General features: G+C 41.7%; 2 protein-coding genes across 2 annotated transcripts in view; one reads left to right on the top strand and one right to left on the bottom strand.

The window, feature by feature from the left end:
- Positions 1-3,377, bottom strand: part of LOC106579985 (olfactomedin-like protein 2A) — a 28,800-nt gene extending 25,423 nt beyond the window's left edge. Inside the window, exon 1 of the mRNA XM_014160475.3 lies at positions 3,068-3,377. Coding sequence (XP_014015950.1) covers positions 3,068-3,136 — 69 coding nt within the window. The 5' untranslated portion in view covers positions 3,137-3,377. The remainder of the gene's footprint in view (positions 1-3,067) is intronic.
- Positions 3,378-6,541: 3,164 nt separating this feature from the next.
- LOC106579986 (nuclear receptor subfamily 6 group A member 1-A) overlaps positions 6,542-17,832 on the top strand; it is a 105,525-nt gene continuing 94,234 nt past the window's right edge. The window contains exon 1 of the mRNA XM_014160476.3: positions 6,542-6,771. Within this exon, the coding sequence (XP_014015951.1) occupies positions 6,705-6,771 (67 nt within the window). The 5' untranslated portion in view covers positions 6,542-6,704. The remainder of the gene's footprint in view (positions 6,772-17,832) is intronic.

Here is a 17,832-nt window from a genome sequence, read left to right as displayed (position 1 = left end):
TCTATTCATATCAGATCTTTTTCAAAGCTAATCTGATTGGTCAAAAGATCATAATTGGACTGCCTGTGTAAACACAGCCAAGGAGACTGGGAAAACAGGTGGAGGGCAGGTGGTGCAGAGAATGGGTGAAACATACTTCCCTTTAGCCATGTGGTCCTCTGGCAGCCATGTTCTGTATGGAGCATCCTTAGACGAAGGGCTCAGACAAATAGGGCTTGTAATTTCAGCTCTCTTTGTATTACTTTTCTCCTACATTACATCGCTCAGAGGGAAAGGGAGATTGCTTTTGTTAGCTGTTGTGGTCTGTGTCACTGTCTCCTTCATTTCCTGCTGTTCAGAATCAGAGCCCTCTCCCAGCCGCACTGGGGCCAGGGGCCACTGAGTCCCCCAGACAGACAGACTGACTGACAAGTCTCATTAACTCATTAAGTCCCAGTGACACACCAAGTCTCGTTAGTTAATTACTCTGACAGAGGGGCATTCTATGGGTCTCCTCCCTATGTCTCGGTGTCCGTCTCTCTCTCTGCCCTCTCAAGGACCTCTCGGCGGGATTCCTGGGTTTGTTTACAACCAAAACAAGGGGCAGGTGCACATGCCTGTTCCCACGCCACCACTCCCTCTGTGTCCTCCTCTGAGCTGGCTTTGTCTCACAATCATCTCAGTGCCACCAGTGGGCCATGTCCAATGGGACAGAGGGGGACAGAAAGCATCCAGGCAGCACACAAGACAGGCACATGAGATGTCTCACAGAGAACAGAGAGAACCATAGCCATGCTAAAATCAATCACAAGTTTGTTAGTGATCCTATACTGTGCTTTTGTATTTGTATTTATTTCTATTTATTAAGGATCCCCATTAGTTCCTGCCAAGGCAGCAACTACTCTTCCTGGGGTCCAGCAACATTAAGGCTGTTATATACAATTGAAAATATTACAAGACATTACATTTCATAACACTTTTCACAACACGTTAAAGTGTGTGCCTTCAGGCCACTACTCTACTACCACATATCTACAATTCCACATCCATGTGTACGTGTGTGTAGAGTGCGTGTCTTATCATGTGTATGTGTGTGTGTGTGTGTTTGTGTGTGTGTGTGTGTGTGCTCTTCACAGTCCCCGCTGTTCCATAAGGTGTATTTTTATCTGTTTTTTTAAATCTGATTCTACTGCTTCCATCAGTTACCTGATGTGGAATAGAGTTCCATGTAGCCATGGTTCTATGTAGTACTGTGCTCCTCCCATAGTCTGTTCTGGACTTGGGGAACGTGAAGAGACCTCTGGTGGCATGTCTTGTGGGGTATGCATGGGTGTCCGAGCTGTGGGGCAGTAGTTTAAACAGACACCTTTGTGCATTCAGCATGTCAACACTTCTTACAAAAACAAGTAGGGATGAAGTCAGTCTCTCCACTTTGAGCCATGAGATATTCACATGCATATGAGTGGTGGGCAGCGCTCATCCATTTGTTTTAATCCTTTGACAGAAGGCCTTGGCTATTGTACAGTCCACTTGAATCCTGAGTTATCAGTTGTGTAAGTTGTTGCCCTCAATACATTTGATGATCATTGTAATAATAAGGGATTATCATTGTTATGAGAAATTTTACACTCCACTGTTCTTGAGAGGACACAAATACCATGATGTGAACACATGACACCTGTGCTCATTGTTCTAAATGTACCACACTTCCTCTCATGCACAAAGAAAAAAATCTGCTAGACAACCTTCATGTGCTTGTGTGCGTCTTGTCTTGTGCCCATTTTTTTCCTACAGTGGGGAGCTGGGATTAGACTCTCCTCAGGGGAATGCAGGTCTATGAGAGAGGGGTTACTGAAGTCCAGCAGCTGTGCAAACAAGGCAGGGCAGATATTACTGTTACCCCACTGGCTGCCATCTCTTCCCACATTTCATCTGGCATCAGGCCGTACACATAAAAGGCGCCAGGAAGCCTAGTGGTTAGAGCAGGGGTATTCAACTCTTACCCTACGAGATCCGGAGCCTGCTGGTTTTCTGTTCTACCTAATAAGTAATTGCACCCACCTGGTGTTCCAGGTCTAAATCACTCCCTGATTAGAATGGAACAATGAAATAAATGCAGTGAAATTGGCTTCGAGGTCCAGAGTCGAGTTTGCGGGTGTTAGAGCATTGGGCCAGTAACCGAAAGGTTGCTAGTTTGAATCCCTGAGCCGACTAGGTGAAAAATCTGTCGCTCTGCCCTTGAGCAAGAAACTCAATTGCTTCAGGGTTGCCTAAATAATAGATCATCCCTGGCCGTTACCCCAGTCTCTGAGGGTGTCTCGGGGGAGTGGGATATACAAAAAAATACATTTCCATTTCACACCACACTTGTACAGGTTACACACATGCACATGTGTGAAACAGGACACACATAAGCACCCCCTATTTGACCTTTCACTGGGGAAACCTAATGTAATGGTTACTTAGTCTGATGTGCAATAAGGGGATTCAAAGTCTATACTTACAAGCCAAGAAGGCTGATGTCATGTTCAATAATGACATACATCTATTATTTATATCGACACATGAGTGAAGAGATTGAGTCAGTGTCTATGGTCAGGCAAATTGACTGATCTGACAGGACACCTGGTCATACAGGGTAACAGTTGATATTGGGGAATGGGCATTTTAATTTGGAAATCAAATGGATTATTGGAATAGCATAATGTTTACCGTTTGTTATGCAAACTGCTTCCCGCTTTCAACAACCTCATGTCACAAGAGAAGCGTCGATCGCTCCTTCGAGCACGTGAACGAATTAACTAGGCTAATTTGCGCAAATTGTGCAATCATTTCGTTGAAATACGTTGACTTTAAAGTGAGATAATGTTTTTTAAAGAGTGCATAAAACATTGATATTCAGATAATAAGTTAACATTCATAAATGTACTGTAGCAGAGCTGCAAGACAGGGTTGACAAATTCGTATTAATATTTTATCACAAGGAATTAGATATCCATTAAATATGGGGGAGCTCCTTACTTACTTGCGCCATTGCAGCATTATATAGGTGTTATTAGTCTATAACCAAGTCATGCCCATAACTTACCTTACTCTGCGCAGTGACATCTTTACACACCACCAGTAGGCAAGCTAATAAATTCGTAAATCTCCACATTTTCCTCCTAGGTGCTTGATAGCAGATAAAGAATCCCTCAGCACAACTTTTGGTGTCGGAATGACAAGATCGGTTACAGTATTACTCAATCCATAAATTAGGACATCGGCACGAGATATTAGGGTTCCATTGCCACAGACCCAAATCGTATATGTTGTTGCTGTAATATGCGCAACAATAAGGCGCTGTCCGCACACTAGTCCTCAACTCTGCGCATCAGGGCAGGGGTAAATTATCATCCACCAATCTTCTCTTCTCCACACATGGGAGTGGCAATTTGCACACACACTTGACATGAACTTGGACATAATATTTCTTATCGAATCTTATCTTTAGAGTAATTTCAGACGTATGACATTCTAGTTTAATAACTTTCTAATATTCCATACAACTTTTTACAACCTTTATTGCGACAAATCTGACAATTAGCATTTACGCATGGCGCACAGGGATATGAATTACACGTAACAGCTGCACTTTTTCTATGTCATTTTAGCATTCATTTGATAAATGAGTGGCACATATCAAATGTATGCCCAAGTTTCAGCGTTGTCTCACTGGTGCTCGCAACTAGCCCTACTGCCGCCAGACGGCACTGTTATATAGCGCCATCTGGCAGCAGTAGGGCTAGCTCGCAACAACACAGGACCAGGAGAGACAGGACAGGACAGATGGAGTGGAATGTAAAAGAGTAGCAGCACCATCTCCTGGCTATTTGTAAAACCTACAGTCACTGTGTTCTTTGAGTTCTTCTTGTACCGTGGCCCCGACTCAATCAAACCCCCATTGCGGGATTTTACGCAGTAGAAGGTTAGATCTTGTCTCCGTGATCAAATAAATTCACAGCATGGTTTTGGGTAAAAAGGGTACTATAAACCTACTAGTCCTACATAGACTCCCTAGTATAGGTCTTCACAGGTCCTCCCGAAACCGAACCTGATACCTGACATTGGGACCTGAGCGGGTACGGGTCCAAAATTCAAACTTGTCTATCTGGTCGGGGTCGGATCCTGTTTGAATGACAACGGGTCTCGGGTCTATGTAACCAGCGCTGATAGACATGAGTGAACCTGACCACAGCTCTGCATAGCCTATAGAATATACATTTGACGCTAATAAGGTAACCGTATTGACTTATAGACGGCCTAGCCAACATATGAAGACCTATTTGTTAACCCGAAGAGCAACTTGGCTGATAAACATATTTTATTTGTCAGTCTGGTCCTATCGGACCTTTTAGGTTACGGGTTGGGTCTAGGTTTCGGTTGTCCTTGGGTCCATTTGGGTTCGGGTCTAGGTGCGATTGTCCTCGGGTCCATTCGGGTTTGGGTCTGATTGTTCTTGGGTCCGTTCGATTGTACCCAAAAAATCTGGGTACAATCGGGTCTGGGTCTGATCGTCCTCGGGTCCGTTCCAGTCCGGGTCCAAAAAGTTGATGACCTCTACTCCCTAGGTAGCTTATACAGACCTACAGTGCCTTCAGAAAGTATTCAATGCCCTTGCATTTTTACAAATTTTGTTGTGATACAGCCTGAATTTAAAATTACATTTAGATTTTGTGTCACTAATCTACACACAATATCCCATAATGTCAAAGTGTAATTTTGTTTTTAGACATTTTTACAAATAATAGTGGTTGACATGATTTCTGAATGACTACTCCATCTCTGTACCCCACACATACAGTACAATTATCTTTAAGGTCCCTCAGTCGAGTAGTGAACTTCAAGCACATATTCAACCACAAAGACCAGGGAGGTTTTTCAATGCCTCGCAAAGAAGGGCACCGATTGGTAGATAGGTAAAAATGATTAATTAGGCTTTGGATGGTGTATCAATACACCCAGTCACTGCAAAGATACAGGTGTCCTTCCTAACTCAGTTGCCAGAGAGCAAGGAAACTGCTCTGGGATTTCACCATGAGGCCAGTAGTCATTTTAAAACAGTTACAGAATTTAATGGCTGTGATAGGAGAAAACTGAGGATGGATCAACAACATTGTAGTTACTCCACAATACTAACCTAACTGACAGAGTGAAACGAAGGAAGCCTGTACAGAATACAAATATTCCAAAACATGCATCCTGTTTGCAACAAGGCACTAAAGTAATACTGCAAAAAATGTGACAAAGAAATTCACTTTTTCTCCTGAATACAAAACATTATGCTTGGGGCAAATCCAACACATCACATCACTGAGTACCAATCTTCATATTTTCAAGCATGGTAATGGCTGCATCATGTTATGGTTATGCTTGTCATCAGCAAGGAATAGGCAGTTTATTGGGGGGATAAAAATAAATGGAATAGAACTATGCACAGGCAAAATCCTAGAGAAAATCTTGTTCAGTCTGCATTCCAACAGACACTGGAAGGCAAATTCACCTTTCAGCAGGACAATAACCTAAAACACTATCTACACTGGAGTTGCTTACCAAGACGACATTGAATGGGGCCTAGTAACAGTTTTGACTTAAATTGGCTTGAAAATCTATGGCAAGACTTGAAAATGGCTGTCAAGCAATGATCAACAACCAACTTCACAGTGCTTGAATCATTTTTTAAAAGAATGACTGGCAAATATTGTACAATCCAGGTGTGAAAGGCTCTTAGAGACTTACCCAAAAAGACTCACAGCTGTAATTGCTGCCAAAGCTGTTTCTGACATGCATTGATTCAGGGGGTTGAATACTTATCTACTCAAGATATAAGCCCTATTAGTGTTTTATTTTTGGTAAATGTATGAACAATGTTAGCATTTTTTGTCCATTTTGAAATTAGAGAAGATTTTGGGTAAATCGTTGTTGACAAAAATGAATTAAATCCATTTTTATCCCACTTTGTAAACGCAACAAAATGTGGAAAAAGTCAAGGAGGTTGGATACTTTCCAAAGGCACTAACTCTATATAGTAGACAGTTTTAAGGTTCCGTTAGTAAGGATTTGAGTTAGATGACAATGCACAAACCATTCATTCTACGAAGCTTAATTAACAATGGTTCGTTTTGGCCAAATAATCTAAATAGATATCAGAAATATAATGGTGATAGACAAGTGACACCAACATTTTGCATACTTTCCCCCAGAATAACCTTTTAATGGTCAATCACCGTCGGATTATTATGGCCATTATTTTTCACAGTCCTTGAATACCATTTTAGATTATCCAAGTCAACTTTGTATAACACTTAATAACAATACTTTACCGTTCTAAACTGTTGCAGAAATCTGATGGCCAACTAATTTCCAACTCAGCGGAATGATGCAACTTTGTAGGTAGCCGCACCACCCCCAACTACAAACACCGCGGCCAAACCCTACATAACCCAGAATTCCTGCTACAGCGCGTGCGTCATTGCGTAATGTTCAGGGTGCAGGTTTGTGTAGGTATGGGTGTGTGGAAGAACTGTTATTCTTACTGACACTCGAAACCATGGGACTACGGTCCGTCCAGTGAGACAGGAGCGCATCAACGCAACGAAAACACCTAATTGCATTATCGAACTGAAAATAGTGGTAATAGGCGCCCTGTTGATAGAAAGGCGCGCATGCAGCTTTTATGAAGGAGGATGGAGATAGAGAAGAGGACGAATGGGTTCGATTACCCAGAGAGAAACAATGCGAAGTCCGTTAACGGTACGTGTTCGCATCCTTGCTCCAATTCCATTAGGAATGTATAGTGGATGTTAAAATCAAGCTGCTTGCTTTCTATAGGCTACATTTGATCTTTTTTTTTATCAGGTTTTGTCCATGCGAATCTATACATGTGGAAAAAACATTTACAGTCATTGGGGAAAACACACACATGCAAATACATATATCAATGTCCTTACATTCATGATACATTATTATACAATTACTGTAACATAGTTAATCATCCTGTTTTTAGCCTACATCATATTCTGCTTATTCTATGTGGGGTTTTATAAGGTGAAAAAATACAGTATCCTTCCCCATGGGCTGTTAATTGCCTTTCAAAATGTGTCTTACCTATGGGAATTATCTGACCCTGTGTGCGCCCTGCGATCTATATGATAGGCCTACTTTTGTTAGTCAGTCTTGATTCTTGCATATTTCACACTGTGATGGGTTTGAGGGTCGCTTGTTGAGAATAGAGGTAGGAATGTTTTTATTTGGACGTGGGCAGTCAGCGGTCTTTTGAAGATCGTAAAAGGTGAACTTTTGAACTTGGAGAACGCCCTGAAGCTATTAGGTTTAGTCACTAAATCCTGTGTTGGCTATTACCACCACAAAACATGAAAATGGCTGATGACCAAGACAAGGCAGCGAGAGAAAGAGAGAGAAAACATTGCGTTTTAATAATTCAATTAATCCAATTGGAATTACAAATTGGCAACATTGGCTTAGATCTGTTAATAGACCAATTCTCAATAGAGAGATACACATATTTGGCATCGTTTTAAATCGAATAAATCAACATATTTAGAGGCTATTACAGAGTAGCTATAGGCCTATATTGTTTGATCATTTTTGGTGAGATAATTCCATCCATAATTGCACTACGTTTGATCTGCCATGGCTATATATTGAGGACCCATTTCACTATTCCTTATAAAGCTATACATCACACATTTGGTTATATTTCGTTTTTAAAATGATTTCTCTCATGCACGAAGGCAGGTTGACAAATATCGACACGTTGTTTCAAGGGAGGCACATTAGTGTCTCATCCAGGCGCCAGTGGCTCGTGCCCCTGTGTGGGTGTGAAGATTTATTGTCATTTCGAGGATTAAAATTCCTTAGGCCTTGACAAGGAATAGTAATCGAAAATGACTGATTGAAATTAAAGTATATATCACATTATGCTAGTGGACCATACATTAATTGATGAATCTTATTTTGGTCAATATGCACAAATTCATGGTTTAGTATAAAGAATGTTAAACCGTGTAGCCCACTGTAGGCTACTTAAGATTTAATCAGTGACATTTATATAGCCTAAGGTTTTGATTCTTTTCATGTATGACAATTATGTTTTGTGTGTGCAAACTTTATTTCAATGACAAATGTGGCGATTCACCAAGTTGCCTAAAATAAGGGATTAATAGCTAATCTTGGGCGGGTTCGATGGCACTGACTGATTTACATTCGTGTACAAATGTTACATTTAAGGTATTTAACTTGACAGTAGTTACATATATAATACGTTATTAGAAACTGTGCTTATAAACTGATCATAAACATTATCACATAATTTTAAATAAAATAAAGTAGTTCATTTAAATGAAATTAAGGAAATACAAGTATGGCATGTTGTTCATGTTTATTTGATTAGGCCTTAACCTCGTAATAAATACATCAGTAAACGTGAGTATTTTTACAAATTCTTTCCAAATGATTTCCAAATCGTTTGCCAATGGTTAATTAACTTGTTCATTATGCTAATGTAAAACATACTTTTAAATAAGTGTATCCTGAAAAAAGTGAAATATAAAAAGGTATCTAAAAAGACATTAGTGGGCCTAACATATTTACCTAAAAATAATAGTTTGGTCCCTTAAATAGTTCTTTTCTTCAAGGTTCTGATTTCTTCATCAGAAAATTTGAAATGTCCCTAAAAGAACCTGACATTAAGTTATATTACTGTAAACAAAGCCATGTGTCTAGTAAGTATGTTATATTCCATGAAAATGTTCTTCTCAAATGAAAATAGAGAATTAAATTCACTTGCATCAATTTAACATTACCATAATTACTATAAAATACTCAAATTGTATTTTATTTTCAAGATTATTATGAAGACCTCATTGTTGAATTCCTTCTCAGTTTATTGACAATTTCACACTAAAACAATATTATAATTCAGTATAGCACTATATCAGGCCATTACTGTGCTGGCTATGCCAAACCTTTTAATAATACTGTATATTCCTCTGGTGAAGAGCCCTGTTGCATTACAAACTATACTACAGTATCACCAGTCACCACTGACAGAATGTGAAAATATTCTAAACACAAACTCATTTACTGCTTATCTAATAGCTTTGCTTATCTCTAAATTCATTCCAAGAGAAACTCAATTCCTATTGATCTGAGTGTCAGGACCTCTATATTTTCCTCTAATCAATGTAAGAGGTCTGTTTCAATGTAATTGTCTTCACATGAAGTTAAATAGGAAAGTATGTTTGTGTGAATCTGATGTGGTTTAGCCTCAGGGTGGTAAGAGGGCCTGGCAGATTTTTGCAGACACAGTGAAAGAGAGTGCTTTGTCAGTCCTCCACTCTGGTAGGGGCTGGGGGTGGTGGGCAAGGGACCATGGGGCTTTCCTTTCCCTGGGGGGACAAACTGTGTTGTGGGTGGAGAAGGAGGAAGGGCAGGATACGACCCCTGTGGTGCTGCTGAATGATGATTGAAGATTACAGTAGAGGAGGTGGGGTAGAAGAGACGGGGGACAGGGGCACAGCAGGCAGATGTGATCCATCATGTCCTTTTTACCAGAGAGATTCTTAACTCGACTCCCGGCCATATCTTAGCTCCGTCTCTGATCTCCCAATCTGCATTAACCCCACTATCAGAAGACACAAGACACTGTCACTCCCTCTACCTTTTAGTTCATTTTATTTAAACAAATATTGTTGAGAGTCAATACTATGAAGGAAAGACTGATTACGTAATTAACCTGATTAATACTAATTAGAGTTGGCTTTTACAGAGATCAGGAAAATATATTTTTAGGGCAGAATCATAGTAGAGGAATGACAGTGTCGTTTTGTTGGGTATAATGGAACAAACCAGGAGGAGAGAAGTCATTAGAGAAACAGGTCTTTATGGGTATAATGTGCAGGCATAGTGAGAGGTATATGCTCTGAGGGAGATCAGCAGGGTTGCGTAGGTTACTTTCTAAATGTAATCCTTTACAGTTACTAGTTACCTGTCCAACATTGTAATCAGTAACATAACTTTTGGATTACCCAAACTCAGTAACTTAATCTGATTACAATACTTTCAGTTGCTTTTAGATGACTTTCCCTGCGGGTTAGCGTAACTCTTGTTTTGGAGTTAGCTCTCAAGTGTGGTCACTAGCTGGCACAGCCACAAAGTCATAAAATCTGAGTTTAAACCTAACCCTAACCTTAACCACACTGCTAACCCTAATGCCTAACCCTAACCTTAACCACACTGCTAACCCTAATGCCTAACCCTAACCTTAACCACACTGCTAACCCTAATGCCTAACCCTAACCTTAACCACACTGCTAACCCTAATGCCTAACCCTAACCTTAACCCCACTGCTAACCATAATGCCTAACCCTAACCTTAACCACACTGCTAACCCTAATGCCTAACCCTAACCTTAACCACACTGCTAACCCTAATGCCTAACCCTTACCTTAACCACATTGCTAACCCTAATGCCTAACCCTAACCTTAACCACACTGCTAACCCTAATGCCTAACCCTAACCTTAACCACACTGCTAACCCTAATGCCTAACCCTAACCTTAACCACACTGCTAACCCTAATGCCTAACCCTTACCTTAACCACATTGCTAACCCTAATGCCTAACCCTAACCTTAACCACACTGCTAACCCTAATGCCTAACCCTAACCTTAACCACACTGCTAACCCTAATGCCTAACCCTAACCTTAACCACACTGCTAACCCTAATGCCTAACCCTAACATTAAATTAAAAAAGTGCTATTTGCATGTGAAAAATTAATGCCATATGCTGCATTTGCTATAGGCCTATTGTTAAAAAAAAATCGGTGACACTTTGATATCTCAATAAATTGCAGCTGTTTAAGTCTATCAAACGTGTGCAAGTTTGAGCATGTGTCTGTTAGGCCTATGGACATTAGATTGAGCAATAAAAGCCCCACTGGTGGTCTTCTTAAATGAAACTTGCTTTTGACAGTACAATAGGCCTTCACCGGGGTAGTTTTTATTCCATAGGCTGGGATTCACACTATGCAGCTGTTGCAAGAGCGCATTTTTCACTGGCTGTTCACTGGGTCATATTCATTATGCCGATTCTGTTGCAAAACGTTTCTTAAACGGAAGCAAACAAGAGGGACCTAAATTAATGTGTCCAATAGAAACTGTTGTTTTGCTCTGTTTGCTTCCTTTTGGTTAAACAGTAAACAGTTTCGATAATGAATACACCACTGGTCGCAAAAACAATGACTGATAGGCAGCTTCAACTTCTTCAATTCCACTATTATTGGGTTAAAATACACATATAGGCCTACATTTGTGAACAGCCACCCACAACAACTACAATCCGTAACTCGCAAATAGCAAAATGATAGAGCATCAGTGCAATTCACATCAATGCGCTATTTAGCCTAGATATGAATAATAAGTGATATGCTATCTGTATCGCCCGTATGCTACACCACTACTGTCGTCATAACCTCCAAGTGTTTATTCAAGTTGGATCATCTTTGTATGCCGACAACAGTCACATCATTGGAAGACAGCTTAGACGGTAGCTTAAACAAAAGTCTATTCTGGCTCTTTTCATGCCATCTATCAAACACATTTGGTGTGTCATCATAGTGGTCAGACTTGCTCAGGCGGAAACAAACTTCAATTTGCACCTTTTTTCAATGCTGAATTGAATGTCATTGAGAAAACAGAAATGTGTCAAACAAATGTTTGTAGAAGTAATCATCTAGTTTTGTATCTGTAATCTGATTACAATATTTTTGCTGGTAACATAACAGATTACAGTTAACGTTTTTTTGTAATCCTTTACATGTAGGCTAATCCGTTACCGGAGATTTATGTGATATATATATATATTTTAATTCAAAGACACAATGTACATCTATTATGGATTTGTGTATAAATGTGTGAGCAAATTATTTACCTTCTGAAATGATCAAACAGGACCAACATAAATATTTTCAGCATTTCTATTAGATTTGACAGATTTTTACAAATAAATAGAAATGTATATTTTATTTTGGTATTACAGAATACTAATCATGATATGAGCATCAAGTTCTGTTGATTCCTCATTGTCTTGCTAGAGAATGCCTTGGCAAAATTCACCAAACAATGACAGTGACTAAAAGATGACCATTGCCCAACATGTACTGCCTCAGCAGAGCTCTGTTAGTAAGGACACAATGTATTGCTGCTCCTGGGTGCTCCTCCTGTCCCGGTGCACTGACAGTAAGTGCCGTTACCAGGCAACACATTCCTTCGGTCATCCCTGTAATGATACAGAGAGCAGAGGATAATTAGATCAACGACTGGTGACCCAGCAACCAGCAGGCCTCAGGAATCAACACTTCACACTGTAGAGTCAATTCAGAACGTACATGACTCACACATGACAATACCCAAATCACAGGACGCACCATAGTATTTAAAACATTCTTCTTTTTGTTGTATGAAGATGTAAATCACAGGACACAATCAAGTCATTTTGCGTGATTTGTGTCTCTCTTGCAGTCAACACACTGGAAAGCTAATGCATTTGCACCTATGGGCTGAGACTTATGGAGATGTGGCTCTTCAGGCAATAATGGCCAAGTCTCTGTTGACCCCCAAACAACCCAGGAAAGTATTTACAACCTCCACTTGATCCATGAGCTAGAGGAGAGCCATTGAGCCGGCCTGGAGGAATAACAAGGCTAGTTACTGACAGGCAGGCAGGGATGTTTTGTTCATTTATCCAGCTAGCAGCCCAATAGAACAGAGAGCAGAACCCTTAGGGTATGGACAAGGAATTAACAGCTGGTATTGAGATGCAGGGGGGCTGGCGTGGCGGGTCATAAAGTGTTTTTGGGGAGGAGGTAGTACAGTAAGGGCATCAAGGCAGTTGGTACAGTGACATCGCAGATGCGTGAGTCTAGGGCCAGGCTTTTCTCAGGACTCTGTGATATTCAACACGTTAGCCAGCCAGGAGCCGTAAACGTCTACAATTTGAGTTTGAATTTGGGTGGAGGATGAGTTTACAGGGAGCTGTAAAACACTGAACTTGGTATGTAGAGTAGGGATGCCTTTCCTGTGGATCTCACAAATCAGAGCCAGGGTATTGCTACAGGAGACAGTTGTTACGGGCTATAAAAGAGCGGCTTCCCCTGACTCTGACACATTTATTCAAATTAGCCCCTCAAACTTAGTGCAATCAACACTAGAGTAGTGACAGATGTAGTGTACCTGTGTTTGATATAAATCTCTGTCGATAAAGATATGGCTGGTCTCTCACTCATTCATTCTTTTGGAAAGGAAGCAGATTTCATTAATGAGACATTCATTTGTTACCTGAGCCATCTGCACTGATTTAAGGCAGCACAGTAAATTACTGACCCTGACATTTCACAGTCAACAGCAAAGACACACAGTCACATTCCCAATGACTGTTTTAGCAGGAATCTGCTAACAATTTGGGCTTTCTAAACTTTCATCCTCATCACTTGACAATCCTCACAAACTCTTCTACAGTGCATGATTGGCCAGTGGACATTCTCAAACTCTCTTTGAAAACTTGGAGGACTCAGAGAGGCTCAAAACAAAACTCAAGAAGATAACATGTTCCTTATAGTGTCACATGAATGGTGCCATAAAATTTATCTTATTTATTGGCACACATTTAATCAGATAATTATTATCAAATGCCCCTGAGCCATCAGTGTGTGTGTGTGTGTGTGTGTGTGTGTGTGTGTGTGTGTGTGTGTGTGTGTGTGTGTGTGTGTGTGTGTGTGTGTGTGTGTGTGTGTGTGTGTGTGTGTGTGTGTGTGTGTGTGTGTGTGTGTGTGTGTGTGTGTGTGTGTTTGTATACTACGCTATCCAGCCCAGTGCGTGGTAATAAAACTCTGACCCCTGTTATGATGAAAGGGAAGTTGATCCTTTGAGCGTGTCGGTCGACCAGCTGTGAATGACCCCCGCCCAGCCCCTCTGTGGCTCTGACCAGGGCTTGACCTGAGAGCTGAGCTGAGGGGGCTGGTGGGATTAGTGCCGATAAAGACATACAGTCAGCATCTTTAACCAAATCACCTACTCTAACAAATTACACCAACATGGCTAGAGGACAGAAAAAAGCAGATAGAAATGAGCGAAAGTGACATTTACATTTTTTCACACCACTTATATACTGCAGGTTTTAGAATCTCAGATCTACTGAAGACTGCATTTAAAGTTAATAGGTTGTGCTAATCATACTTTAGGATACATTTTAGACTGAGAGCGGGACTTAGGCCACGTTTACACAGGCAGCCCAATTCAAATATTTTTTTCAGTAATTGGTCTTTTGATCGATCAGACCAGCTCTGAAAAAGATCTAATGTGATTGGTCAAAAGACAAATTAGTGGAAAAAAGATCAGAGACCCTGTTAGAGGGAGTGAGCCGCCCATCCGAGATTAGGGAAGTATGCATTGTTAGGCTGGAGGGAGCAGAGGGGAGGACAGAGGAGACATTGTGCTGCGTGGTATTACATACTGGGGTCAGAGGTCAGGTGTAGAGGTCAGTGGGATGACCACAGCACAGCCTGTGGATCTAACACTGGAGTTCCTCCACAATCTGTCACATTTCATATCCATGATGGTGTGATGAATAGTGCTGAGCACGGTTTCCCAATAGCGATGGAATGTATCTTTTAACAATGTATCTTTCCTACAATGGCCGAAAATGTTCACTGGTTGAGACAGGTTAAAGAAGGATTTTTAAGCCATGAGACAATTGAGACATGGATTGTGTAGGTCTGCCATTCAGGGTGTGAATGGGCAAGCCAAAATATTTAAGTGCATCTGATAAAATGGCGCTGGAGAAGAAGGCAGATGTTTTACGTGTTCCCAACCAATTGTGTTTTTGTTTGTTTGTTTATTTGCATTGTTTGTAACATATTTTTTAACTTATTTTGTACATAATGTTGCCGTTACCATCTCTTATGACCGAAAATAACTTCTGGACATCAGGACTCCGATTACTCACCACGGACTGGCAGAATACTTTTTTTCCTTTAACGAGTCTGACGATCCCGATGCAAACGATATACTGCTTTCTCAGGAACAGGCCCAGATCCCTGTGATTTGCGTGAAGAGGAGGCGGAGTAAAAAGGGCCGGGAGGGTAGGCTGCCTTCTGAGAATTCGTAGGCGATCGAATAAACCCCCACTTCCTTCCATTCTGCTAGCAAACGTGCAATTTTTGGAGATAAAAATAGATGATCTATGTGGAAGATTAAACCACCAACGGGACATTCAAAATGGTAACATCTTATGCTTCATGGAGTCGTGGCTGAACGACGACACTATAAACATACAGCTGGCTGATTATACGCTGCACCGGCAGCATAGAACAGCGGCGTCTGGTAAGACAAGGGGCGGCGGACTATGTATTTTTGTAAACAACAGCTGGTGCACAATATCTAAGGAAGACTTGAGCTATTGCTCACCTGAGGTAGAGTATCTCATGATAAGCTGTAGACCACACTATCTACCTTTTCATAGCTGTTTACATACCACCACAGTCAGAGGCTGGCGCTAAGACAGCATTGAATGAGCTGTATTCCGCCATAAGCAAACAAGAAAAAGCTCACCCAGAGGCGACGCTCCTAGTAGCCGGGGACTTTAATGCAGGGAAACTTAAATCCGTTTTACCACATTTCTATCAGCATGTTAAATGTGCAACCAGAAGAAAAAAAACTGGACCACCTCTACTCCACACACAGAGACGCATACAAAGCTCTCCCTCGCCCTCCATTTGACAAATCTGACCATAATTCTATCCTCCTGATTCCTGCTTACAAGAAAAATTTCAAGCAGGAAGCACCAGTGACTAGATCAATAAAAAAGTGGTCAGATGAAGCAAATGCTAAGCTACAGGACTGTTTTGCTAGCACAGACTGGAATATGTTCCGGGATTCCTCCGATGGAATTGATGAATACACCACATCAGTCATTGGCTTCATCAATAAGTGCATCAATGACATCATCTCCACAGTGACCGTACGTACATACCCCAACCAGAAGCCATGGATTACAGGCAACATCCTCACTGAGCTAAAGGCTAGAGCTGCCACTTTCAAAGAGCAGGACTCTAACCCGGAAGCTTATAAGAAATCCCGCTACACCCTCCGACGAACCATCAAACAGGCAAAGCGTCAATACAGGATTAAGATCGTACTACACCGGCTATGATGCTCGTCGGATGTGGCAGGGCTTGCAAACCATTACAGACTACCAGACGAGCTAAACTACTTCTATGCTCGCTTCGAGGCAAATAACACTGAAACATGCATGAGAGCACTAGCTGTTCTGGAAGACTGTGTGACCATGCTCTCCGCAGCCGATGTGAGTAAGACCTTTAAACAATTCAACATTCACAAGGCCGCAGGGCAAGATGGATTACCAGGACATGTACTGCAAGCAAGCGCTGACCAACTGGCAAGTGTCTTCACTGACATTTTCAACCTCTCCCTGTCCGAGTCTGTAATACCAACATGTTTTAAGCAGACCACCATAGTGCCTGTGCCCAAGAACACTAAGGTAACCTGCCTAAATGACTACCGACCCGTAGCACTCACATCTGTAGCCATGAAGTGCTTTGAAAGACTGGTCATGGCTCACATCAACACCATTATCTCAGAAGTATCTATCTAGACCCTCTCCAATTTTCATACCACCCCAAAAGATCCACAGATGATGCAATCTCTATTGCACTACACCATGCCCTTTCCCACCTGGACAAAAGGAACACCTATGTGAGAAGGCTATTCATTGACTACAGCTCAGCATTCAACATCATAGTGGCCTCAAAGCTCATCAATAAGCTAAGGACCCTGGGACTAAACACCTCCGTCTGCAACTGGATCCTGGACTTCCTGACGAGTCGCCCCAGGTGGTAAGAGTAGGTAACAACACATCCGCCACGCTGATCCTCAACACACGGGCCCCTCAGGGTGCGTGCTCAGTCCTCTCCTGTACTCCCTGTTCACTCATGACTGCACGGCCAGGCACGACTCCAACACCATCATTAAGTTTGCCGATGACACAACAGTGGTAGGCCTGATCACTGACGACGATGAGACAGCCCATATGGAGGAGGTCAGAGACCTGGCCGTGTGGTGCCAGGACAACAACCTCTCCTTCAACGTGATCAAGACAAAGGAGATGATTGTGGACTATAAGAAAAAGAGGACCGAGCACGCCCCAATTCTCATCGATGGGGCTGCAGTGGAGCAGGTTGAGTGCTTCAATTTCCTTGGTGTCCACATCACCAACAAACTAACATGGTCCAAGCACACCAAGACAGTCGTGAAGAGGGCACAACAAAACCTATTCCCCCTCAGGAGACTGAAAAGAACACTAAGGCTGGTCATGGCTCACATCAACACCATTATCCCAGAAACCCTAGACCCACTCCAATTTGCATACCGCCCCAACAGATCCACAGATAATGCAATCTCTATTGCAATCTCTGCTGGGTTTTAAACGCTCAACTGTTTCCCGCATGTATCAAAAATGGTCCACCACACAAAGGACATCCAGCCAACTTGACACAACTGTGGGAAGCATTGGAGTCAACATGGGCCATCATCCCTGTGGAATGCTTTCGCCACCTTGTAGTCCGTGCCCCGACAAATTGAGGCTGTTCTGAGGGCAAAAGGGGGTGCAAATCAATATTAGGAAGGTGTTCCTAATGTTTTGTACACTCAGTGTAATTATTTGACAATACTGACGATGTTTCAGCTCCTAGAGAGATATTACTTCCTGGCACA

The sequence above is a fragment of the Salmo salar genome, chromosome 20 (genome assembly GCF_965601325.2).
Source record: "Salmo salar chromosome 20, fSalSal1, whole genome shotgun sequence".
In the NCBI taxonomy this organism is placed as follows: Eukaryota; Metazoa; Chordata; class Actinopteri; order Salmoniformes; family Salmonidae; genus Salmo; species Salmo salar.
This window is presented reverse-complemented; position numbering and strand designations above follow the sequence as displayed.